Source organism: Rosa rugosa, chromosome 4 (assembly GCF_958449725.1).
Source record: "Rosa rugosa chromosome 4, drRosRugo1.1, whole genome shotgun sequence".
Classification (NCBI taxonomy): Eukaryota; Viridiplantae; Streptophyta; class Magnoliopsida; order Rosales; family Rosaceae; genus Rosa; species Rosa rugosa.
The window spans coordinates 50,220,351-50,241,144 of NC_084823.1; the positions used below are offsets into that span (position 1 = coordinate 50,220,351).

The following is a 20,794-nucleotide window of genomic DNA, read 5'->3' on the forward strand; positions in this document are numbered from 1 at the left end:
TCGGAGAACTTCTCCAGCCAAGTTATCAACCAGAAAAAGCTATTTGAAGAGAGAGGGAGGTGAGATTCATAAATGGATTAAGGGACAGACACTCTAAGGGCGTTCAGTCGGTCAGTTCCTTGTGGCATCACTGGGTGCAGTAACGGGACAACCCCATTTTGAACAAAGCTCCAAGGAGCATATGCATATATACAGGCCATGACATAAGGAAAGGGATAAGAGCCGCCACAGAGAGCAACCCACAATGACAGCAACGAGGTTGAGAGGAAGAAGAGATGTGGAATTTGGGTCATGAGGTACAGAATGAGAAGGAGATGAAAGAAGAAGACAAACAACACAAGAGGAAAGTTGAGATACAGAAAATAGAGGCACAGAGTCTCAGACCGGACACGAACTCCGAGCAAAAGCGCCCATGATCAGCGAGGATGAGCACCAGAGACTCTCAAAATTGCTAGAGATAAAACCTAGGGCGGAAGGTTTTTTCTATTTACAAACTTTATGAGGGTTGATAGTTTGATACACAATATGTCAATATAAAAAGTTCTGTTGGAAATTAGAAAAGCTAATAAACACTTTCGAATTTTGTCGCAATTAAATTTGTATTTATTACCTATAGAAAGACCTTGGTTTTGCATGTGATGAAGAACTAATACATCAATATATGATGCTTCTTTAGAAAATTGGTTCAACAATTTTAATGTTGTTTAGTTATAAAGCTTTTCCGTAGCCTAAATGTCATAGATACACCATTTAAAAAAAAAAAAATGTCATGGATACCAACACAATCAAAACCCTTGCTGAGTTCAATCCAATAATTTAGTTTTAGAATCAAACCGGAAGTAATTTTATTGTATGGGAAAAGAGAGCGAAATGAAATATATATGAAATTTTGAAGGATATGGTTGCAAATAGGCCATTATAACAATTCATATGCAGGTTCCAGTGTTTCACACCCAAGTGAATCCCCAGAGATTTAACTATAGAAAACAAATATGTCATAAAAAAAAAACTATAGAAAACACATAAACTGATCAACAAAACAACACGATTGGGACACGTCTAAACGTGCACTTGTCCACTCACAGCTGCGTCCCGACTCCCAACCCTCTCTCGAATCCTCCAAAACCGACCTTTACCTTCGGCCTCATCTTCTTCATTACACCTATCTACTCGTAAATGCTTGGCCTTCTTTCTTTACATTCCTTTGTTCAATCTCGAAAACAAAATATAAAAAGACCGAGGAACTACTGGGGAAGTAAGTAATGGGGGCGGATTGGGGACCGGTGATTGTAGCGGTGGTGCTGTTCGTTCTGTTGACTCCTGGGCTCATGTTTCAGATTCCGGCCAAGGGGAGGGTGGCGGAGTTTGGGAATATGCAGACAAGTCTTCCCTCCATAGTTGTACACGCCCTCGTCTACTTCGGCCTGCTCACCGTCCTCCTTATTGCTATAGGTGTTCATATCTATACTGGCTAAAAATCATGCATGCTTGTTAGTTGTACATGTATAATCAGTTTTAAAACTTGGTATCATTTTTCTTGTTTAATTTGTCTATCATATCATTCTTGTTATGTATAACGGTTCAATCACATCATGAAGGTAACAATTAATCATGAATTCATGACCTAAGGAAAAAAAAAAAACAGAGAGAGAGAGAGGCCGGGAAATTAAAATAACAAAATTTCATGTGAAACTTCATTAGTTAAATGATGACTTAACAAATAGTAAAACTATGAACTATGGGTAATCGAAAAATCGAGATTCAAGAACTTGCACGGTGCACACTGAAATAAATTTAAATCCTCATACAACAATAACAACACAAAATTTATTGAATAAGGGTATTTATTTCAACGAAAGTAATGTCACACTTCAGAAATTAGTTAATCCAAAATTTTGTGTCCAATCGGTAGTATTAGTTGATCCAAAATCTCGTGCCCGATCAGTAGTGAACTTTGGTCGCAAACGATTAGATTCTATGGCTTTCCAGTGTTCGATCTTGAATGTCGGCGTCCGCAAAGAAACAAACTTCGTCTTGGGTTTTGCCATGGAAACAAACCCGATTTTCCTAGAAGAAGGCTCCAGATTTTCCTTAGGCTTACCATAAAACATCGTTTTCACGACTTGCCCTATCTGAGCCAAACCTTTAGCGACTTCTCCTATCTGAGCCAAACCCTCAACAAACATTGTTACAGAAACAAGTTTCACTGCGGGTAGAAAGAAATAAAGTGACCTGCGAATTGAACAAATAGTAATGTGTGCCCAACTCACCAGTTTAATGGTCCTTTATATAGAGTAGGCACCCTGTCGAATTTGGAAAGCTACAGCTATTCCTATTTTAAGCAGGAGCCTGTTCTGCAAAGATTCTTGATATACCCAACGAAATTGGGAACCAGACATACAATTATTCCTATTCCAATTGGGGAGCAGAGTTCGTGATTAATATTTCCACTTTCCTTTTTATTGAACTTACCTAAAAACCATTTATTCATCTGGGCCGAACCCAACAATTTAAAACTCTAACTATAACCTGGCTTAGCCCAATCACTTGAATTTTTTTTACAAAAGGCAGAGAAAAATCCCTAGAAGATCACAGCCGTTGAAAGGCCTGACACCTATAAACTCCCACTCGTTTTTTGTCACGACAAAACTATCAAATCAATGCACTCGAGCCTCTCGAATCCCTCCAAAGTCCATACCCACTTTCCCCTTCTCAGATCTTCCACACCGCTCTAAAGGGTCTTCTCTCATTCACTCTCTGAAGAACAAGGAAGGCAACAATGGCGGATTGGGGCCCGGTGATCGTAGCGGTGGTGCTGTTTGTGCTGTTGACTCCAGGGCTTTTGTTTCAGATACCGGGAAGGGGGAGAGTGGTGGAGTTTGGGAACATGCAGACCAGTGGTGCCTCCATTGTCGTACATGCGATCATTTACTTTGGGCTTCTTACCATTTTCCTTATCGCCATCGGTGTTCATATCTGATTGCCGGATGAAGTGAGTCAGTCTGCTTTGGCAGTTAAGAACTAGGTGCTCTCGATCGATCTCATATCCAATTTTCTTGTTTAATTTGTCTATTGGTAGTTTGTTTAAATGTATTGCTGTTGCTCCTAAATCATGAAGGCTTGAAAGATTGATTGTTTTTGGTGCAATTTAAACTTACAAACAACTGGGGTTGGATCTGAATGGTTGGTTAAGTAGTTCGGTGGAATTTGTTTTATATTGGTTTTATCATACTTCTATGGATGGGCTATGAACTAGATTATCATACATTTTATTTTTTTTTGTTTCGATTACAACTTATTATCCATTTGATAAAGAGGAATCTCGATCAGACGATCACATTTTCCATGTTTGATTATATGTCATCAACATGATGATGGATAGGAAGACAAAAGACTATGAACTGTAATGTTTAAAGGGAAAGATTTGAACATGTTAAAAAAAAAACAAAGAGAGGAAAGACTTGGACTAGTTTGTAGGATATTTAGTTAACTTTCTGGAAAGCTATGTCATTGAAGTCCCCTAAATATTGAGCTAATTCGTAATTTCATATGCATGAAAATGATACTAAGCACGAGATATTGGAAGAAACTGATAATTTGGTGAGTAAAATAGATTCATTTTTTATGCCTAGATTCACTGACGAATGTGGGAGTAGATCAGCTGTCGAGTCTCAAAGTTTTCAGTTTAGGGATCAAATGATCAAATACTTGTAATAATCTATAATTGCAATCCAAGTTAATAAAATCCAAAAAATAGACTCGAGGTGAGAATAGATGATCCATTTCAGAGATGTGAAAAGGGTTGTTTGAATCTCCCACGAGACAATCACTAAAGTGAGTACGTCGGTGGTCTTATACTTTGGTTTTATTAGAGATGAAAGATGATATGAGGACGGACGATGATTTGAGGACAATGGATCAGTTAGAACTTAGGAGAAAGTTAAGATGGTCTGAGGATGATGGATCAGTTAGAAGAAAGGAAGGGAGGAATTTGAGTAATTGAGAGTATGCCTATGGCAGATGGAGAAGACGATTGGTTTTTCCCATTTTTCTTTTGTTTTTTTTTTTTCTGTGAAAGGGGCCAAAGGGCTCAATTTCGTTTTAATGGAAATTAAACAACTTAACAGAGTTGTGTTCAGTTAAGTGAGAGGACAGATGGCGAACTATAAGGCTTGGGATAGAATCGGTATAGGAAATTTGATCCGCTCCCGAAGAATGTTTCGGGAAAATGGTCCGTACGGTGTCCCGTTTTTGCCTCTTTATAACTTTTGGTACCTCAGCTTTGAAAAATATCAATACGGTACCTCAAGTTCTCAACCCGATCGAGGATCGGTACATATGGTCGTTACCTCCGTTACAGAACTTGCCTGCTGGCAATTTTGAGCTTACAATGACCAATTTACCCTCTCTTTTTTTTCTTAGCTTTTCTTCTTCATATAATTAAAAAAAGGGTCCTTGACCAAAAGCCCCAAAATGAGCAAAAATTATCCCACTTACCCCAGCAACAGATTTTTATTCCCACTAACCCAATTTAAAGAGAAATGACTATTGTGCCCTCAATCTAATTATTGAATTACATTTTATGCCTCTCTCTCCTCTCCTCTCTCTTCCCCGATCTCTGCCTCATATCTCTCTCTCTCTTCTGTCTCTTTCCCCGATCTCCACCTCCGGTCTTTCTCTCTCTCTGATCTCTAACTCCGGCGCGGCGTCGAAACAGGATTTAGGTCGAAGAGATGAGCAGGACCGGTCCACGTCGTCGGAAGTCCGGTGGTGGACTAGTGGTTGTCGTCGAAACACGGGCAGAAGCACAACATCTCTCACCGGAAGATTCCGATTCCGATTTCAGATGGTTTCGCCTTCGACAGCCAAAGATCGAAAACGGCGCCGCCTCGAATCGACTGACATCATCAACGTCGATTATCCTCCAGTGCTCGACGCAGGTTGTGGCAGAGACGTCGAAACGCGGGCAGAAGCACAACATCTCTCACCGGAAGATTCCGATTCCGATTTCAGATGGTTTCGCCTTCGACAGCCAAAGATCGAAAACAGCGCCGCCTGGAATCGACTGACATCATCAACGTCGATTATCCTCCAGTGCTCGACGCAGGTTGTGGCAGAGAAGAAAGATGATTGGGTGCCCAAAGCATCTTCCTCGAGCATTCCTTCGTCTGAAACTCCTTCAGAGTCGCCGGCGATGTTCTCTGACGCACCAAGTCCGACGCCGGCATGTTTGTCGCCTGAGGGAGCTCTGGTCTTGGGTGCCAGAGCATTCTCTGGGTGCCCAAATCATTTTTTTTTTTTTTTGTAAATTGTGGGAAGAAATCCGAGAAGGAAAGGAAAAAAAAAAAAGAAAAAAAAGTTGTATTGGGGGGCAAATCAAAATGGTGCTACTTCTGTTTTGCAACAGAAGGCCCGAAAGGAAAGAAAACAGGAAAAATAATATTCTATTGCTCCCCAATAGACGTCTATTGGGGGGCAATAAGCTTCTATTGGGGGGCAATACATGGCTGATAGTCGTCTATTGGAGGGTAATAGACGTCTATTAGGGGGGCAATAGACGTCTATTGGGGGGCAATAGAGGTCTATTGCCCATCTATTAGGGGGCAATAGATGTCTATTGGGGGCAAAAAAACTTTCCGGTGAGATTTTCAGCAAATTCCGGTGGGCGGCAGTAGGTGACCGGAATCCGGCGGCCGGTGACCGGATTCCTGCGGCCGGTGTGATAGGAGCATTTTAATGTGGTATTTTAATAGTTAATTCCTCACATTTTGCTTAGTTAATTCCTTAACGAATCGATTTTTAACTCAATTTCTATTTTCTTAGGTACATTGGAGTAAATGATGGTGAAATGAGCATTAGGTCCACACTTACCTATAAATGGTGGAGAAAAATGGAAATGTACTAAAATGTTAATTTTACACATTTTCCTACTCCGGCTAGGAGAAACCAAGCCAAGCAAGGAAGAAGGAGCGGCCGCCGGACCAAATGAACTTCAAATGAGCTGAAACTTTCCAGATCCATTCTAGACACCCAAAGGAACATTTCATATGAAGAGTGCAAGATCCAGATAGAAGTGGAAGGCCTTCAAACAGTCAGCCCAATTTCCTGCAGAAGCAAAACTGGAAAACTGGACCTGTAAGAGGTCCAGCAGCATTTTCGGCCCAACCACATGGAATAAAAATATGAAATTTTACCAGGGTGATCTACACTCATAATGGAACATTTTTTATGAAGAGGTCATAGTGAAATTGGGAATGCTTGTTGGAGAAATAATTGAAGGAATAAAGGGGCAGAAACTGATCTAAAAAACAGCTCAACACCACATGTTAAAGTTTCCTACCCACATGAAGAAAGCTAGATGCTTTTCTCTTTTTCTTTGGATATATTTTTCTGCTCCAATAGATCATCATCACTTCCATACTTCTACACCTTCATGCCTTGCTTTCATTTCATCATTACTCCATCTTTTCCATATTTTACAAACCACTTTCATTATTTTTCTTCCATTTATCATTTCACTCTTCTTTTTCTTCCCTATATAAACACCTTCTCCTCTCACTCTAAAAACATTCATTCATCCATTCCATTTTCTTTGTCTTTCCATTTCCTTTCCATTTTCCCAAACATTCCTTCATCCATTTCATCTTCTTTGTCTCTCCATTTCCATTCCATTTTTCTCTCCATTCTCTAGTTGCAAAATTCTGCGTTTTCAAGTAAGAAGAAGAAGAAGAAGAAGGAGCCGGGAATATCATATCCTCCATCGTCCACCTTGAAGGCTTGCTTCCAAGATTCAAGATTTCAACGTTTCAAGCACTCCATCTCCATCTCCAACTCACGGTGTAATTCATTCTTTTTCCTTATTTAATTTCGTAGGAATTTGTTTCTAGTTAACAATAACATTAAGGGCAAAGTTTAAGCCCAATTTCTATGTTTGAATAAAAATTGTGATTTCTTTATGTTGATTTTTATGTTGCTTATGTGAGATTGCTTAATTGATTTTGGATTATGGAAAACTTTTATATGTATGTGTTCTTTGATGGCCAACTTAGGATATATGCATGTAATTGGTGCTAGATTTAAGTAGTAAAGGTTTTGGACAAAAGTCGAAATCAATTAAGGAGGATTGCAAATAGATGGACTTTTTCATACTAGGTTGTGCACTTTGGTTGACATCCTTTCTTTGTTCTTCATGCATTGAATGTGTTCTTGATTAGCTAGTTTTCTAGACTATGATTGCATGTTCAATAGGTTTAATTTAGGTGCTTTCACTTAGATTAAATATTCAAGGAAAGTAAAATATGGGAAATCATTTGCTTCGAATGTTTCACGTGGTCAACTTATTTCTCATGACATAGATAATCAACTATAGGAATTGTAATTGGATTTCATTCATATGATTGTAGTTTTGATCTTTGTTTCTTGTGTTCCACCCTTGTATATGTGTTTTTACACTTTCTTTATTTCATTTAATTTTAATTCCAATTCTATAATCTCAAAACCCCCCTTTTTATATTAACTTGTATATATTTTTATTCTTTATTTTATTTTTGTACATAATACTTTTTACTTTATTATTTTAATTCTTTATTTATTTTTTGACAATGACAGGTGTACCCTCAATCCCCGGAATAGAACGATCCCTATTTGCTTATACTACTAACGATGTTTTCAGGGTTAAATTATGCGCTTGCTTTGAGCGTATCAATTTTTGGCGCCGTTGCCGGGGACGTATCAATTTTTGGCGCCGTTGCCGGGGATTGAAAAATCACTTGTTTTTGTTTATAATTGTTGTATATAAACTGTTTGATACTTAGTTTAAATTAACTAGGTTGTTTTTTTTTTATTGTTGAATACGAGTTTAATTGTGAGTTGTAAATTAAAGAAGGAATAGGTGAAGTCGTGTTTATTAATATTGGCCTAAACCCCTTATTGGTACCTAGTTCAGGTCCCTTAAGGTTGAGGGCGGCCTTTATTAACATTCATTGAACTGTCTAACACACTTAGGACCTTTTACATCCTAGTAAGAATATCCTATGTGAGATGGTGTCTAGGAAGGGGACAACGTTCATGACGGGTTTTTGAATCCAGAAGTGCTTATAAATGGGCTTAGCTCATGCCAAAATGGATTTTTCCTCTCGTGTTCACCCTCCCCTACCTGGCCATTTCAGTAAGGTTGCCCAACGGATGTAGGAGGGACTTTGTGTCTAGACGACTATACTTGGGCCGCACGTCCACTTGATTTACCGCTTGGAATTAGATTTGATATCAATAATGTTTATAACAAAAGAAATACTTGTGCATACTCTTTACGTGTAAATTATTTTGTTGTTTCACACTTTATACTTGTAAAAATACTTTTTACGTTTTATACTCACTTGTGTACTTAACTTGTGTCATATGTACAAAATACTTGTTAATTATACTTGTAGTTTGTAATTCATAGTTACTTGTTTATTTTTTTTTTGTATTTCTTTGTTAATATTAAGTTACTAACTTTATTTAATGTAGGTACCGTCTGGCTGCAAGACGTAAAATACAAGCGCTGCTTGGGAGGCAACCCAATTCAGAATATAATCAGATTTGCTTTCTCTTCCCCTTTTACTCCTCCATTTTCTTTTTGTTTTAGTAGTTATTTTCGTAAATTCCATCCCTATATGCTTACTTATTTCATTGCATGCTTTTAATTGATTACATTGAGGATAATGCAATATTTAAGTGTGGGGGAAGGGATTTATATTTTTGTCTTTCATTTTGAATCCTATAAATATTTTTGTCTTTCATTTTGTGTCCTATAAATATTTTTGAGTCCTATATTTTTTAATAATAATAAAAAAAAATAAAAAAAAAATAAAATAAAATAAAAATAAAAATAAAATAAAATGCATTCATTCAGTCTTATTAAATTCAGCTTTTTACAAAAAAAAAAAATAATAATAAAAAAAAAATTTAAAAAAAAAATAATAATAAAAAAAAAAAAAAAAAAAAATGCATTCATTCAGTCTTATTAATTTCAGCTATTTACAAAAAAAAAAAAAAAAAAAAAAATAATAATAATAATAATAATAATAAAAAAAAAAAAAAATAATAATAATAATAATAATACTCTATACTAAGCCATGTCTGCATCTCTGTAGGAGTTGAGGCTGAGCTCAAGGGAAATGTGAGAGCCACCGCCATAACCGCTACCTCCCTCGGAAGTAGTCTTCATGATGCCCAAGATGTCCTCACCATGCATGGGGAACAATGGAAGGGTTTCAATCTCCTGGTGATCTCCTCCTCGTTGTTGCAGGGATGTTTGTCCTCCTGTTGTGCCAAAAGAGTTGTACTGGTATTAGTGTTGAAGTGTGAGGAAGAATATGAAACAAAATTTAAATCAAGAAATCCTTCATTACCAGTAGAATCGGTGGAACCAAAGTTGAGATTAATGGATCTACCATCATCAGTAGAACTAGTGGACCCAAAATTGATGTCAATGGATCCACCAGCTGGCCCAAAATTGATGTCGATGGATCCACCAGCACCAGTAGAACCAGTGGACCCAAAATTGAGATCAATGGATCCACCAGTACCAGGAGAACTAGTTCCCATGGGCACTTGAGCAGCCTGATTGCACCTCTTCATCTGCTTCTCTCGAGCCCTGACATTCTGGAACCAAAAATAAATGTTCTTGCCCTCAACATGTCCATACTGGTTCAGCTGGAGACAGATCTCGTGAATATGCTCTGTAGTTGGGCGCTTAACTCCCTTGTCGTAGTAAAGATCCTTGAGGATCCTTATTTGATCTGGAGTAGGAACCCACCTGGCACGGCTTCGCCAGAAATCTGTGTTGGCACTACTCCCGGCTGCTTGGTTGTTTCCTCCATCCTCGATTTGTTGCTGGGTTTGTAGCTCCATCAGTTGCAGAGTTCGTGGTTCCATGGTGATGGGTTGAGGGGATGTGAAGATCGAAGAGTAAAGTTGTCAAGTGTTTGAAGGAGTTGTTGTTAAAGGGATTAAGGATGATGATGGTGTGTTGGAGATCTGAAAGTTCAGAGGAAAGATGGGATTGAATCAACTAGATGGGAGAGAAGATCAGAAGAGAAGGATTGAATCGAAGAAGAAATATTTTGAGTTTTGAAAGAAGAGGAAAAGCTGAAGAGTTGGGAGAGAGGGGCTGGAACTCAGGAGAGATTTTCGTTCCTTTGGAGTGAACAGTTGCGCCCTCAGAATGCACCTATTTATAGAGCGAGGTGAGCAGATCTCCACCGTTGGATGGACGATTCCTGTGATTCATTCTACGCGTTGGATTAAAGTCGCCCTGAAACCCGGAAAAGTTGTTGGCGCGTGGAGAGCGTGTAAGGGGACCGAGGGAATCTCGAGGCGCTGTGGCGGACAGCTGTAGCCGAAAGCAGATTTGACTGCCGTAAATCACGGAAGGGATAAGCCGTGACACAAGTGGGCCGTACTTGGGCCTGTCTCGGATCAAGGCATCACTGTAGCTGTGGGTGGAGGCCTGATGGGCCGAGTTTCTGAAACAGTTTTGGATGAGTTGGGCCGGATTTCTGTAACAGTTTTGGATACGTTGGGCCGAGTTTCTGCAACAGTCTTGGATGTTTTGTGCTGAATTGTTGAAACAGTTGAAACAGTTGGTTTAAATAAAAGGATTGGTATGGATAATAACGTGAGCAGCCGTGCTCGAGTGGTTGAGTGTAAAGTTCGTGTACAAGAGGTCTGAGGTTCGAACCTCGCCTCTCGTTTATTTTTATTATGTTCGTTTATGACATAATAAGTATAAAATTTGTACACATTATATTAAGCACAGCTTGTGCTCCAGTGGTTGGGGACAAAGGTTTCGTGCAGCAGGTTAAGGTTTCGAACCTTGCCTCCCCCGTTTTTTTTTTTATTTATGTCACTCCATCAGAACCCTCCTCCGAAGGCTGAAACCAGCAAGAAGGCTGCCACTCGCCCGCATACCGCTCCTCCAAAGGAGTAAATGGAGGTACAAGTCTAGGCTGAAAGACTTTAAACATTAAGCGCTGCATGGGAGGCAACCCATTTCAACCGTAGCTGTGGAGGAGCCATCAACGCAGATTTGCTCTCTTAAACTCTATCTCCTCTATTACTATTTTCTGATTGTATCTTTGTTATTTGCGTTTTTAGTTTTTGTTTTTAGGTTTTCTTGAGTTAATCATTCCATTCACATGATAATTGTTCATTGCATGCTCTAACTTGTTTAACATTGAGGACAATGTATGATTTAAGTGTGGGGGGAAGGATTAATGCTTGTAGTTAGTTTTTGTCATAAAAAGAAAACAAAACAAAAAATAAAAAATCGAAAAATGTCAGAAAAATAAAAAATTTCGTTGCTTTTGTTTTTGTTTTGAGTCTTAGGATGCCTTTCAACTGTCTGGGATGATTCTATATCTCTGAAATCATGACTAAAGGAGGATCACAACATTGAGATGATTTTAAACATGGTATTCTTTGGTTAATTGAGATATATGAAAAATGTGTGCCTTGGTACAGAATATGAGCATGTTAAGATGAGTTGTGATTCATAAAGCCATGTCAGATAATTGAACCATGTCCCTTTTTCTTGGAGTGAAATGAAAAATATATTCTTAATTTCTTGGCGATGTTTTGATGATCTCATTATTCTTTCATCTTGATTGACTGCTTGCCATAGATTAAGTTTAATTGACTAGAGAATGCTAGAATTCGCTCTTGTGCTTGTTGAGACGTGATATCAATACATGGCCCTGATTCTGGAAGGGATAGAGGTTCTCTAGGAATTACCACCATTGCCAAATAAACTTGTGTCCCCATTTGTGCCCGTCGTGGGACCCCCCTAGATAAGCCCCTTTGAGCCTACATTAAGCCTTTTCGTTCATCACCCTTAAAATCCTTAACCATGAAGCTTAGTATAGTTACAACCCTACCCTTTGTTCTAAGGACTTAGTGGAGCTATCTTTTGAGACATACTACATGGGTTTGGTGCTAAGGATGAAGATTGAGAAGAGGTGAAAGTTCAAGTGTGGGGATAGACTTGTCCATAAAGAAAAAGATATGTTGAAGCCGTGAAAAATGAAAAGAAAAGAGAAAAATTGTGTACGGCTAAAAAGAAAAAAAGAAAAAAAAAATATATATGTTTATGGACTTTCATCCCCCATACTTAGTGATTTTGGAGTTTGCTTTGAATTGAAGGCCCACTACAGAAAAATTTGGCCTTTGTCCATTTCACTAGAGTTCAAGGGAAGTTTATATTGAAGATTGGGCCCAACATGAAGACATTTGGCCCTCTTATATTACCTCTATGGAGAAGTGACGTTTTTGCAATGCCTTGGTGAAATATTTCGAGATCTCTACATTCATATGAGCTCTACTAGGTTTTTAGGACACTTTGATAATCCTTACCTTTCATTTCTTTAAACCTTGAGCCTTAGCCCCATTACAACCTTTGAGAGGACCTTCTTGATCCTTAAGATGGGACAGCCTTTGATGTGGAGATGAGTTACAAGAGTTGAACCTATGGCTTGGGTCCATTCGTGCAAGTAGTTGATATCCTTCATGAGATCTTTTGAAAAAAAATTATATTCACAAAGTGCTTTTCGTTTCTTATATATGTGAGCTATTTGACTGCCTTAAAATATGTTCTCTCACATATAAATGAGTGATTATAAGCTTTTAAGCATTGCCTTGATCTGAGAGAAGAAAGAGTGGATATACCTTGTGAGGATATGAATCATACTTGTCTGAAGCATGCTAAGCTAAACCCCAATCACCATTGTTACAACCAAGTCCTACTTGTGTATGTGTGGATCATATGTTTTAATTAACTCTCGAATGCTTAACATTGATTCTTGGTTGAGTGCTAATCTTGGTGTTGTGAAAGTAAGAGATTTCTGAGACAATATGTTAAAGGGCAATAGAGGTCTTTGTGATGTCAACATCTTGGTCTTTGTCTTTGAATTTACTCTTTTATGTGTGACGTTTTTTTTTCTTTGTGTTTTACGTTTTTGGTTTCTTTGAGTCTTTGTGTTTTTGTTTCCATACTTAGTCATTTTTTTCGTTGGTTTCTTTGTTTTGTGTCATAGTCTTTTTGGTTTGTTAGTTTTTGATTTTGCTAAGGGACTAGCAAAAGCTAAGTGTGGGGGAATTTGATAGGAGCATTTTAATGTGGTATTTTAATAGTTAATTCCTCACATTTTGCTTAGTTAATTCCTTAACGAATCGATTTTTAACTCAATTTCTATTTTCTTAGGTACATTGGAGTAAATGATGGTGAAATGAGCATTAGGTCCACACTTACCTATAAATGGTGGAGAAAAATGGAAATGTACTAAAATGTTAATTTTACACATTTTCCTACTCCGGCTAGGAGAAACCAAGCCAAGCAAGGAAGAAGGAGCGGCCGCCGGACCAAATGAACTTCAAATGAGCTGAAACTTTCCAGATCCATTCTAGACACCCAAAGGAACATTTCATATGAAGAGTGCAAGATCCAGATAGAAGTGGAAGGCCTTCAAACAGTCAGCCCAATTTCCTGCAGAAGCAAAACTGGAAAACTGGACCTGTAAGAGGTCCAGCAGCATTTTCGGCCCAACCACATGGAATAAAAATATGAAATTTTACCAGGGTGATCTACACTCATAATGGAACATTTTTTATGAAGAGGTCATAGTGAAATTGGGAATGCTTGTTGGAGAAATAATTGAAGGAATAAAGGGGCAGAAACTGATCTAAAAAACAGCTCAACACCACATGTTAAAGTTTCCTACCCACATGAAGAAAGCTAGATGCTTTTCTCTTTTTCTTTGGATATATTTTTCTGCTCCAATAGATCATCATCACTTCCATACTTCTACACCTTCATGCCTTGCTTTCATTTCATCATTACTCCATCTTTTCCATATTTTACAAACCACTTTCATTATTTTTCTTCCATTTATCATTTCACTCTTCTTTTTCTTCCCTATATAAACACCTTCTCCTCTCACTCTAAAAACATTCCTTCATCCATTCCATTTTCTTTGTCTTTCCATTTCCTTTCCATTTTCCCAAACATTCCTTCATCCATTTCATCTTCTTTGTCTCTCCATTTCCATTCCATTTTTCTCTCCATTCTCTAGTTGCAAAATTCTGCGTTTTCAAGTAAGAAGAAGAAGAAGAAGAAGGAGCCGGGAATATCATATCCTCCATCGTCCACCTTGAAGGCTTGCTTCCAAGATTCAAGATTTCAACGTTTCAAGCACTCCATCTCCATCTCCAACTCACGGTGTAATTCATTCTTTTTCCTTATTTAATTTCGTAGGAATTTGTTTCTAGTTAACAATAACATTAAGGGCAAAGTTTAAGCCCAATTTCTATGTTTGAATAAAAATTGTGATTTCTTTATGTTGATTTTTATGTTGCTTATGTGAGATTGCTTAATTGATTTTGGATTATGGAAAACTTTTATATGTATGTGTTCTTTGATGGCCAACTTAGGATATATGCATGTAATTGGTGCTAGATTTAAGTAGTAAAGGCTTTGGACAAAAGTCGAAATCAATTAAGGAGGATTGCAAATAGATGGACTTTTTCATACTAGGTTGTGCACTTTGGTTGACATCCTTTCTTTGTTCTTCATGCATTGAATGTGTTCTTGATTAGCTAGTTTTCTAGACTATGATTGCATGTTCAATAGGTTTAATTTAGGTGCTTTCACTTAGATTAAATATTCAAGGAAAGTAAAATATGGGAAATCATTTGCTTCGAATGTTTCACGTGGTCAACTTATTTCTCATGACATAGATAATCAACTATAGGAATTGTAATTGGATTTCATTCATATGATTGTAGTTTTGATCTTTGTTTCTTGTGTTCCACCCTTGTATATGTGTTTTTACACTTTCTTTATTTCATTTAATTTTAATTCCAATTCTATAATCTCAAAACCCCCCTTTTTATATTAACTTGTATATATTTTTATTCTTTATTTTATTTTTGTACATAATACTTTTTACTTTATTATTTTAATTCTTTATTTATTTTTTGACAATGACAGGTGTACCCTCAATCCCCGGAATAGAACGATCCCTATTTGCTTATACTACTAACGATGTTTTCAGGGTTAAATTATGCGCTTGCTTTGAGCGTATCACGGTGACCGGATTCCGGCGGCCGGTGACGGGCTCCGGCGAAGTCTCCCATGGTTTCTCTCTCTTCTATTTTTTTTCTCTCTCTCTAAATAACAAAGGGGTGAGGGTAAAATGGTATTAAAAAAAAATTAAAAACAAAAAAAAAATCTTAATGGGGTATTAGGGAAGACTCCCTTAGAGTGTATTGGGTAAGAGAGAATTAAAAAAACTTAATGGGGTAAGTGGGAAAAAAATCCCTAAAAATGGGGTAAATGGACAAAATCCCTTAAAAAAAAGCAAAAGAAATTTTTATAGGAGGACATGAGTGGCGGCGGCAGTGCTGGGCTGGACCAAAAAGTGGCCACAGCATCAAAATCTTAGTCGGATCCAGGTTGTGGGTTGGAGACTGGGAGAGAATGGGTGAGTGGGCGACTTGGGGAGAGTGAATTTCCACTGTGAGGTTGAGGTGGAAGTTGCAGCCGTCGATGTTACCAGGGAGCCGCCGTCGATGTACTGCTTCACCTCCGGCTTCGTCGGGTTATCGGGCCTCCACCGGTAAATCGAGAACGTCTTCATTTGGATCACATACGGGGCTTGGAATGGTGACCCATGCCGCTCCATCTTTCGGTTACTCAATTCAATTCTCCCAAATCAAATAGAGAGGCCTTCATTTCAATTTCAATTTCTGTTCATATTGAGATTGGGATTGAGAGAGAGAGAGAGAGAGAGAGATTGAGGGTTTTGAACTCTCCCTATCTCTCTCCCATGTTAATTTGCCGCGAAATGGCTCCCAACAATGAGTTTGCATTTTAGAATTGCATGCTCTTCGCTGTTGTTATTGGCGCTCAATCATCATAGTGGAAAATTTTAAGTTAGTGAACACACCTGTTGAGGGGGGAGAGAGAGAGAGAGAGAGAGATGACGAAACATGATGGTTCAGTGGAACAGAAGAGAAGCACACCAATCCAATGCTGCATAAACCCAGCAGCGTCCTAAAACCCCAACAGTTTTATGAACCTAGATTTTGATTTGTGCAAGAACTGAGTACCCAATTTTATGAACCCAGATTTCAACACAAACCCACATTTTATAGAACCCAATTAGCAAAATAAAATCAAAGGGACCAGGACGAATTAGATTACCAAAAGGAGGATATTAATTTGAAGCATTCCCAGGATTTGTTCGACTATTTGGATTGAATTAAAGATACAAAAGAGGCAGGGAAGAACCCACAAATCCTTCTCTAATAACTTCTAAACCTCCTACAAATTTGTTCCACAAATTCACACAAACTCTAACATGAGACTGTCCCATAAATCAAGAATAGAGATTTTTTTTTTTTTTTTGGTGAAAGAGAGAGAGAGAGAGATTCTTTGATCTGGAAAGAGGAAGAAAGAAGAGAGAGAAAAATATTTTTTTAAATAAATAAAAATAATAATAGATTAAGCCCTGAAAGGATGATAATACCCTTCAAAAATTGCCACTTGACAACTTCCGTAACGGAGCTAACGGCAATATGTACCAATCCTCGGTCGGGCCGAGAACCTCAGATACTGTATTGATATTTTTCAAAGCTGAGGTACCAAAAGTTATAAGGAGGGAACGACGAGATACCGTACAGACCATTTTCCCGTACCATTATGATCTTCTTAGTAATATGATTACAAATTTTGTAAAACAAAATGGTAGGAAAGCTAACCGTTGTTGTTGTTTTTTTTTTTTTTTGGTAATGATAGAACAAATTATAAAGACACAAGAAAGAAAGAAAGAAAAAACAAGCAAAGAACAGACTGAAAACAGAAAAAATATCAAGGGGGAGGAGCAGTTGCACCAAACAAAAGGATGCGCATTGGGGGGAGGGGTGGTACACCAATCATCCAGCCATCCAGGCATACCCTGCGTGAAGCCAAAAACTCAACTATTTGAATAAACACAATATATTGTTTGCTTACAGGGATTGAAGAGAGTCCAAAGATCCCAGATATTAAGGTTCTCCAAAATGGCAAATTAGAAAGAGCAATAACAATCACACAGTAATCAAGAAACACAAGATTGTTTACGCAATAAAATCCTCAACGTGAGGTAAACAATTGCGTGGTCTTAACTCTTAAAGGCCCAAGTGACAATCAACTCACTTAATGAAAAGATAGAAATACACTTGACTTACAACCATAGCACTGACCTCATCTATTCTTACTAGACTCATTCTAGAAGAATCGCGCCGTTGTAATTCTTCTCCATTGTTGTAGCGCTTTCACTTATCTTCTTGGATTGACAAGTACTTCCCTTGACTTTCAATATGTTTTACACATCAATAACTCGAACTAACCTCGAGAGTTCTCTGATACGTAGAATATGAGGAATGATGAAAGTGTGTCTTGACTCACTATTCTACTTAAGCATGGAACAAGTAAATCCATAGAGAGTAAAACACATGGTTTTTCGAGACAGATGAAAAACTTCCTAGACTTTCAAATGAAGCACAGATTCTTTTTTTTATAATAAAAAGCATACTGAATGAATAACTTTTTCTTGCCACTATATATTGTACATACTCCCCCTAAAATCCTGGAGAGTTGGGAGTGTATTCCATGCACCGTCAGTGCATGGGTACTTGCAATATGAATGGATGTAATTTTTTTGATATTAAAATATATAAAGGGATGGATTAGATGAGTGGCTGTTATTTTTTTAGAGATTAAAATAGCCGACTGTCAGCCACTCATACAATTTTATATATATACTTATCTAATCAAATCAATAGGAGAGAATATCCTTCTATGACTTATTGATGAATTGCATTGAATGAAAAAATATATTCGAAGCAAACTAAACAATAAATGACCAAGTCACATATCCTAACCTAATTGGGATTGCAAAACAGACTCCAATCTCAAAATGCACAAAGACACAAAACATTATGAAATGTAGTGCATTTACTTGTGGTGTAACTTGGAGAGTCGGTTGAAGCATTGAGTTTCCATTTCATTCGACTGAGTCTTCATCTGAATAATGACACAATTCAACCTTAGACCAACGACTCTAGATTTTGTATTAGGAATGTCAATATACAATAGAACCTATACTAACATAATCTTATCGTTTTTTACTCTCCCTCATCACTTAGATGCATGTTTTTGATTACGGAACTCATTCATATTCTATTATGCAAACTACTAGTAAAATTAAATTCTGGGCTCAAAATTTTACAGCAAATGCAATTTTTGCATTAAGAATACGGGGGAGGGGAATACAAAGAGCTAGAGAATAGAGAATTTTGAAAGAAAATGGTTGAGAGAAGCAAATCTAATTATTGCAGGTTGGCTTTACATTAACTCGAGAAGTCAATTTCCAGAGGCTTGCAAGCAAATATAAATAACCCAAGAAAAAGACCGAAAAATTACCATACCAAACACACTTTTGATCATAATTGTGTCATGTAGGCAAATCTAAAAACAAACATATTTGATACTATGAGGCATACTCACCTAAGGGACAAGGGACTGAGGCACAAGTGAATATGATGGTTGAAAACAGATACACAATTTTAAGTTATTATAATTTCAGCGTTTGAATTTAATACATGTGGTTGAGATGCATCTGTACGTCTCTCACATTCTCTTAAAACTGTCCCTTAAGTGAGCAAGCCTTTATGATCAATATGTTGAAACTTTGAGTTTAGATATCCAATGTTATTATAGACAGTTTGAACCTTTCATGACACTTCGAAAGTTCGAATTGTCCCTGAATCATCCATGGCATGGCTCCTGGTGGGATCATATGTTCACTATGTTATTTTTGAATGAACCAAAATGAAAGTGAAAATTGGTGTGCACTTCTTCAAAATATCTTTGTGCTAAACCTTTCATATGTACAGTTAACTGCATGCATTTGATTGACATGATCACTTGGCTGTGAAAAACAATGAGAATACTATGAATTCTACGGTTGTTAAATGTGGGATGATTTGCACACCGAGACCAAACTAAATATAAATGTATTTCGTTTTCTTATACATATTTTCATTCTCTTTGCTGAGAAGATGAATATCTCTAATTTATGTATGCATGAAAAAGAATCTTTTACATTTTAAGATATTGGAAGCAATTAAGAATTTCATACTCCAGGAATACTCATGAACTTCTTTAAAACACTTCTATTAGCAAACTTACTACTAAGATACCCATTTGATATGTTTCTTAATTTTCTAAATCTATGACTTTTGTGGAGGAGGATATGATAACACAATGGAAGTTGGTCAAGATCAAGAACAAATTTCTAAAGACCAAAATGATGTGTAAACAAACATAATAAGTTGATATTTAGTTAATTCTTGGTTGTACCACATAGCTTAAAGTCTTGAATAGATGGTAATAACAGAGCTTTCACACGAAGAGCTCAGAAAATGTCATTGATCGTAGCCTAACATCAACTGGTTGCATAGTACACTTGATTAAAACAATATATCCGCATGCAATCTGTGAAAAAAAAATATATATATAAAAACTTAGAGTATCTTATTATTTATTTTTGTGAAGGCACATGGAAGTGAATATATGGAGAATTATATATGTCCAACATCATTCCATAAAATCACATTTTTGTGACTGCTCTTGTACGTATAACCATTTAGATCGTCATGTTCTACTTAACAAGATTTGAATGGTCAAGCTTTTGGTTCAACTCTACGCATAATCGACACCAGTTACAATTACTTACGCGTAGAATCATTATCATCGCAACTAGTCTAGAAGCATCTTTTGATTGATGTATTTCAAAACTAACCTGAAATTCAAATATGAGAAAAAGAAATCGATCCCATGTGAGACAAAGATGTCATGAAGAGGAATTGTACGTCGTGGGTTTGAAGTTTGAGTCCATCGATGAACTCCATTATGTGTAATTTGTGGTAGAGACCACCATTGATGGGGGGCAGAAGGTTTTATCCTGACTTAATATGTCTCCAAGAAAAGTTCCAAGATAAGCCCCAATTTGATGTTTGCTACCTCATTTCATGGTAAAGCTCAACAAACCACTTCCAACATTTCGATTTACTTTCATTTTTAATTCAAAAAGGGATTGATGGTGGGTTGCACATACTTTCGATTTTGCAAATGTAAGTCCCATCCAAAGTGAATAAAGATTCCCGACATAGTTAATCAATCAAATCGTCAACCGAAAAGTGTAATCTTCCGTGTAGGATTTCTTTACTATGGCATTAGTTCTAAGTTCTACGTGTCAAGTGCTAATCGATTTTAATTATGAGGACCCCCGTATACATCTTATGTTCGAGCAGTGCTCCATATATTCTCCAAAAAAAAAAAAAGGAGCAATGTTTCATATATATATATATATATATGATTTTTCTCAGGTAAGGATGTTCTTAGTTTTTCTTATGGAACGGATTTACTGTTTTCACCCACTTTCCGATCACATTTTCACATCTTAACCGTTCAGTTTTTAGGTCCTAATGTATGGATCACCTCTGCAAAATTTCAGCCAATTTGGTGATCGTTAAGGCGTCCAAAACTGCAATTTACACGAACGAACCGAATCTGTCGAACCGGAACCGTTCGTTTACATTGTTGTAATTTGCAGTTTTGGATGCCTTAATGATCACTAATTTGGCTGAAATTTTGCAGAGGTGATCTATACATTAGGACATAAAAACTGAACGGTTAAGATGTGAAAATTTG

The 20,794-nt window shown here is 37.3% G+C and overlaps 2 protein-coding genes across 2 annotated transcripts; both read left to right on the forward strand.

Moving 5' to 3' along the window:
• Window positions 1-1,071: 1,071 nt before the first annotated feature.
• Window positions 1,072-1,591, forward strand: LOC133742023 (uncharacterized). Its single transcript, XM_062169718.1, has one exon. The coding sequence runs from the start codon at window positions 1,263-1,265 to the stop codon at window positions 1,473-1,475; it is 213 nt and encodes a 70-aa protein (XP_062025702.1). The 5' UTR covers window positions 1,072-1,262; the 3' UTR covers window positions 1,476-1,591.
• A 1,043-nt stretch (window positions 1,592-2,634) lies between these two features.
• On the forward strand, window positions 2,635-3,215 carry LOC133745743 (uncharacterized). Its single transcript, XM_062173865.1, has one exon. The coding sequence runs from the start codon at window positions 2,780-2,782 to the stop codon at window positions 2,978-2,980; it is 201 nt and encodes a 66-aa protein (XP_062029849.1). The 5' UTR covers window positions 2,635-2,779; the 3' UTR covers window positions 2,981-3,215.
• The last annotated feature ends 17,579 nt before the right edge of the window (window positions 3,216-20,794 follow it).

What these genes read in the sequence shown, in the direction of transcription:
- LOC133742023 (XM_062169718.1), top strand. Translation starts at nt 1,263, where the DNA reads ATGGGGGCGGATTGGGGACCGGTGATTGTAGCGGTGGTGCTGTTCGTT.
- LOC133745743 (XM_062173865.1), top strand. Translation starts at nt 2,780, where the DNA reads ATGGCGGATTGGGGCCCGGTGATCGTAGCGGTGGTGCTGTTTGTGCTG.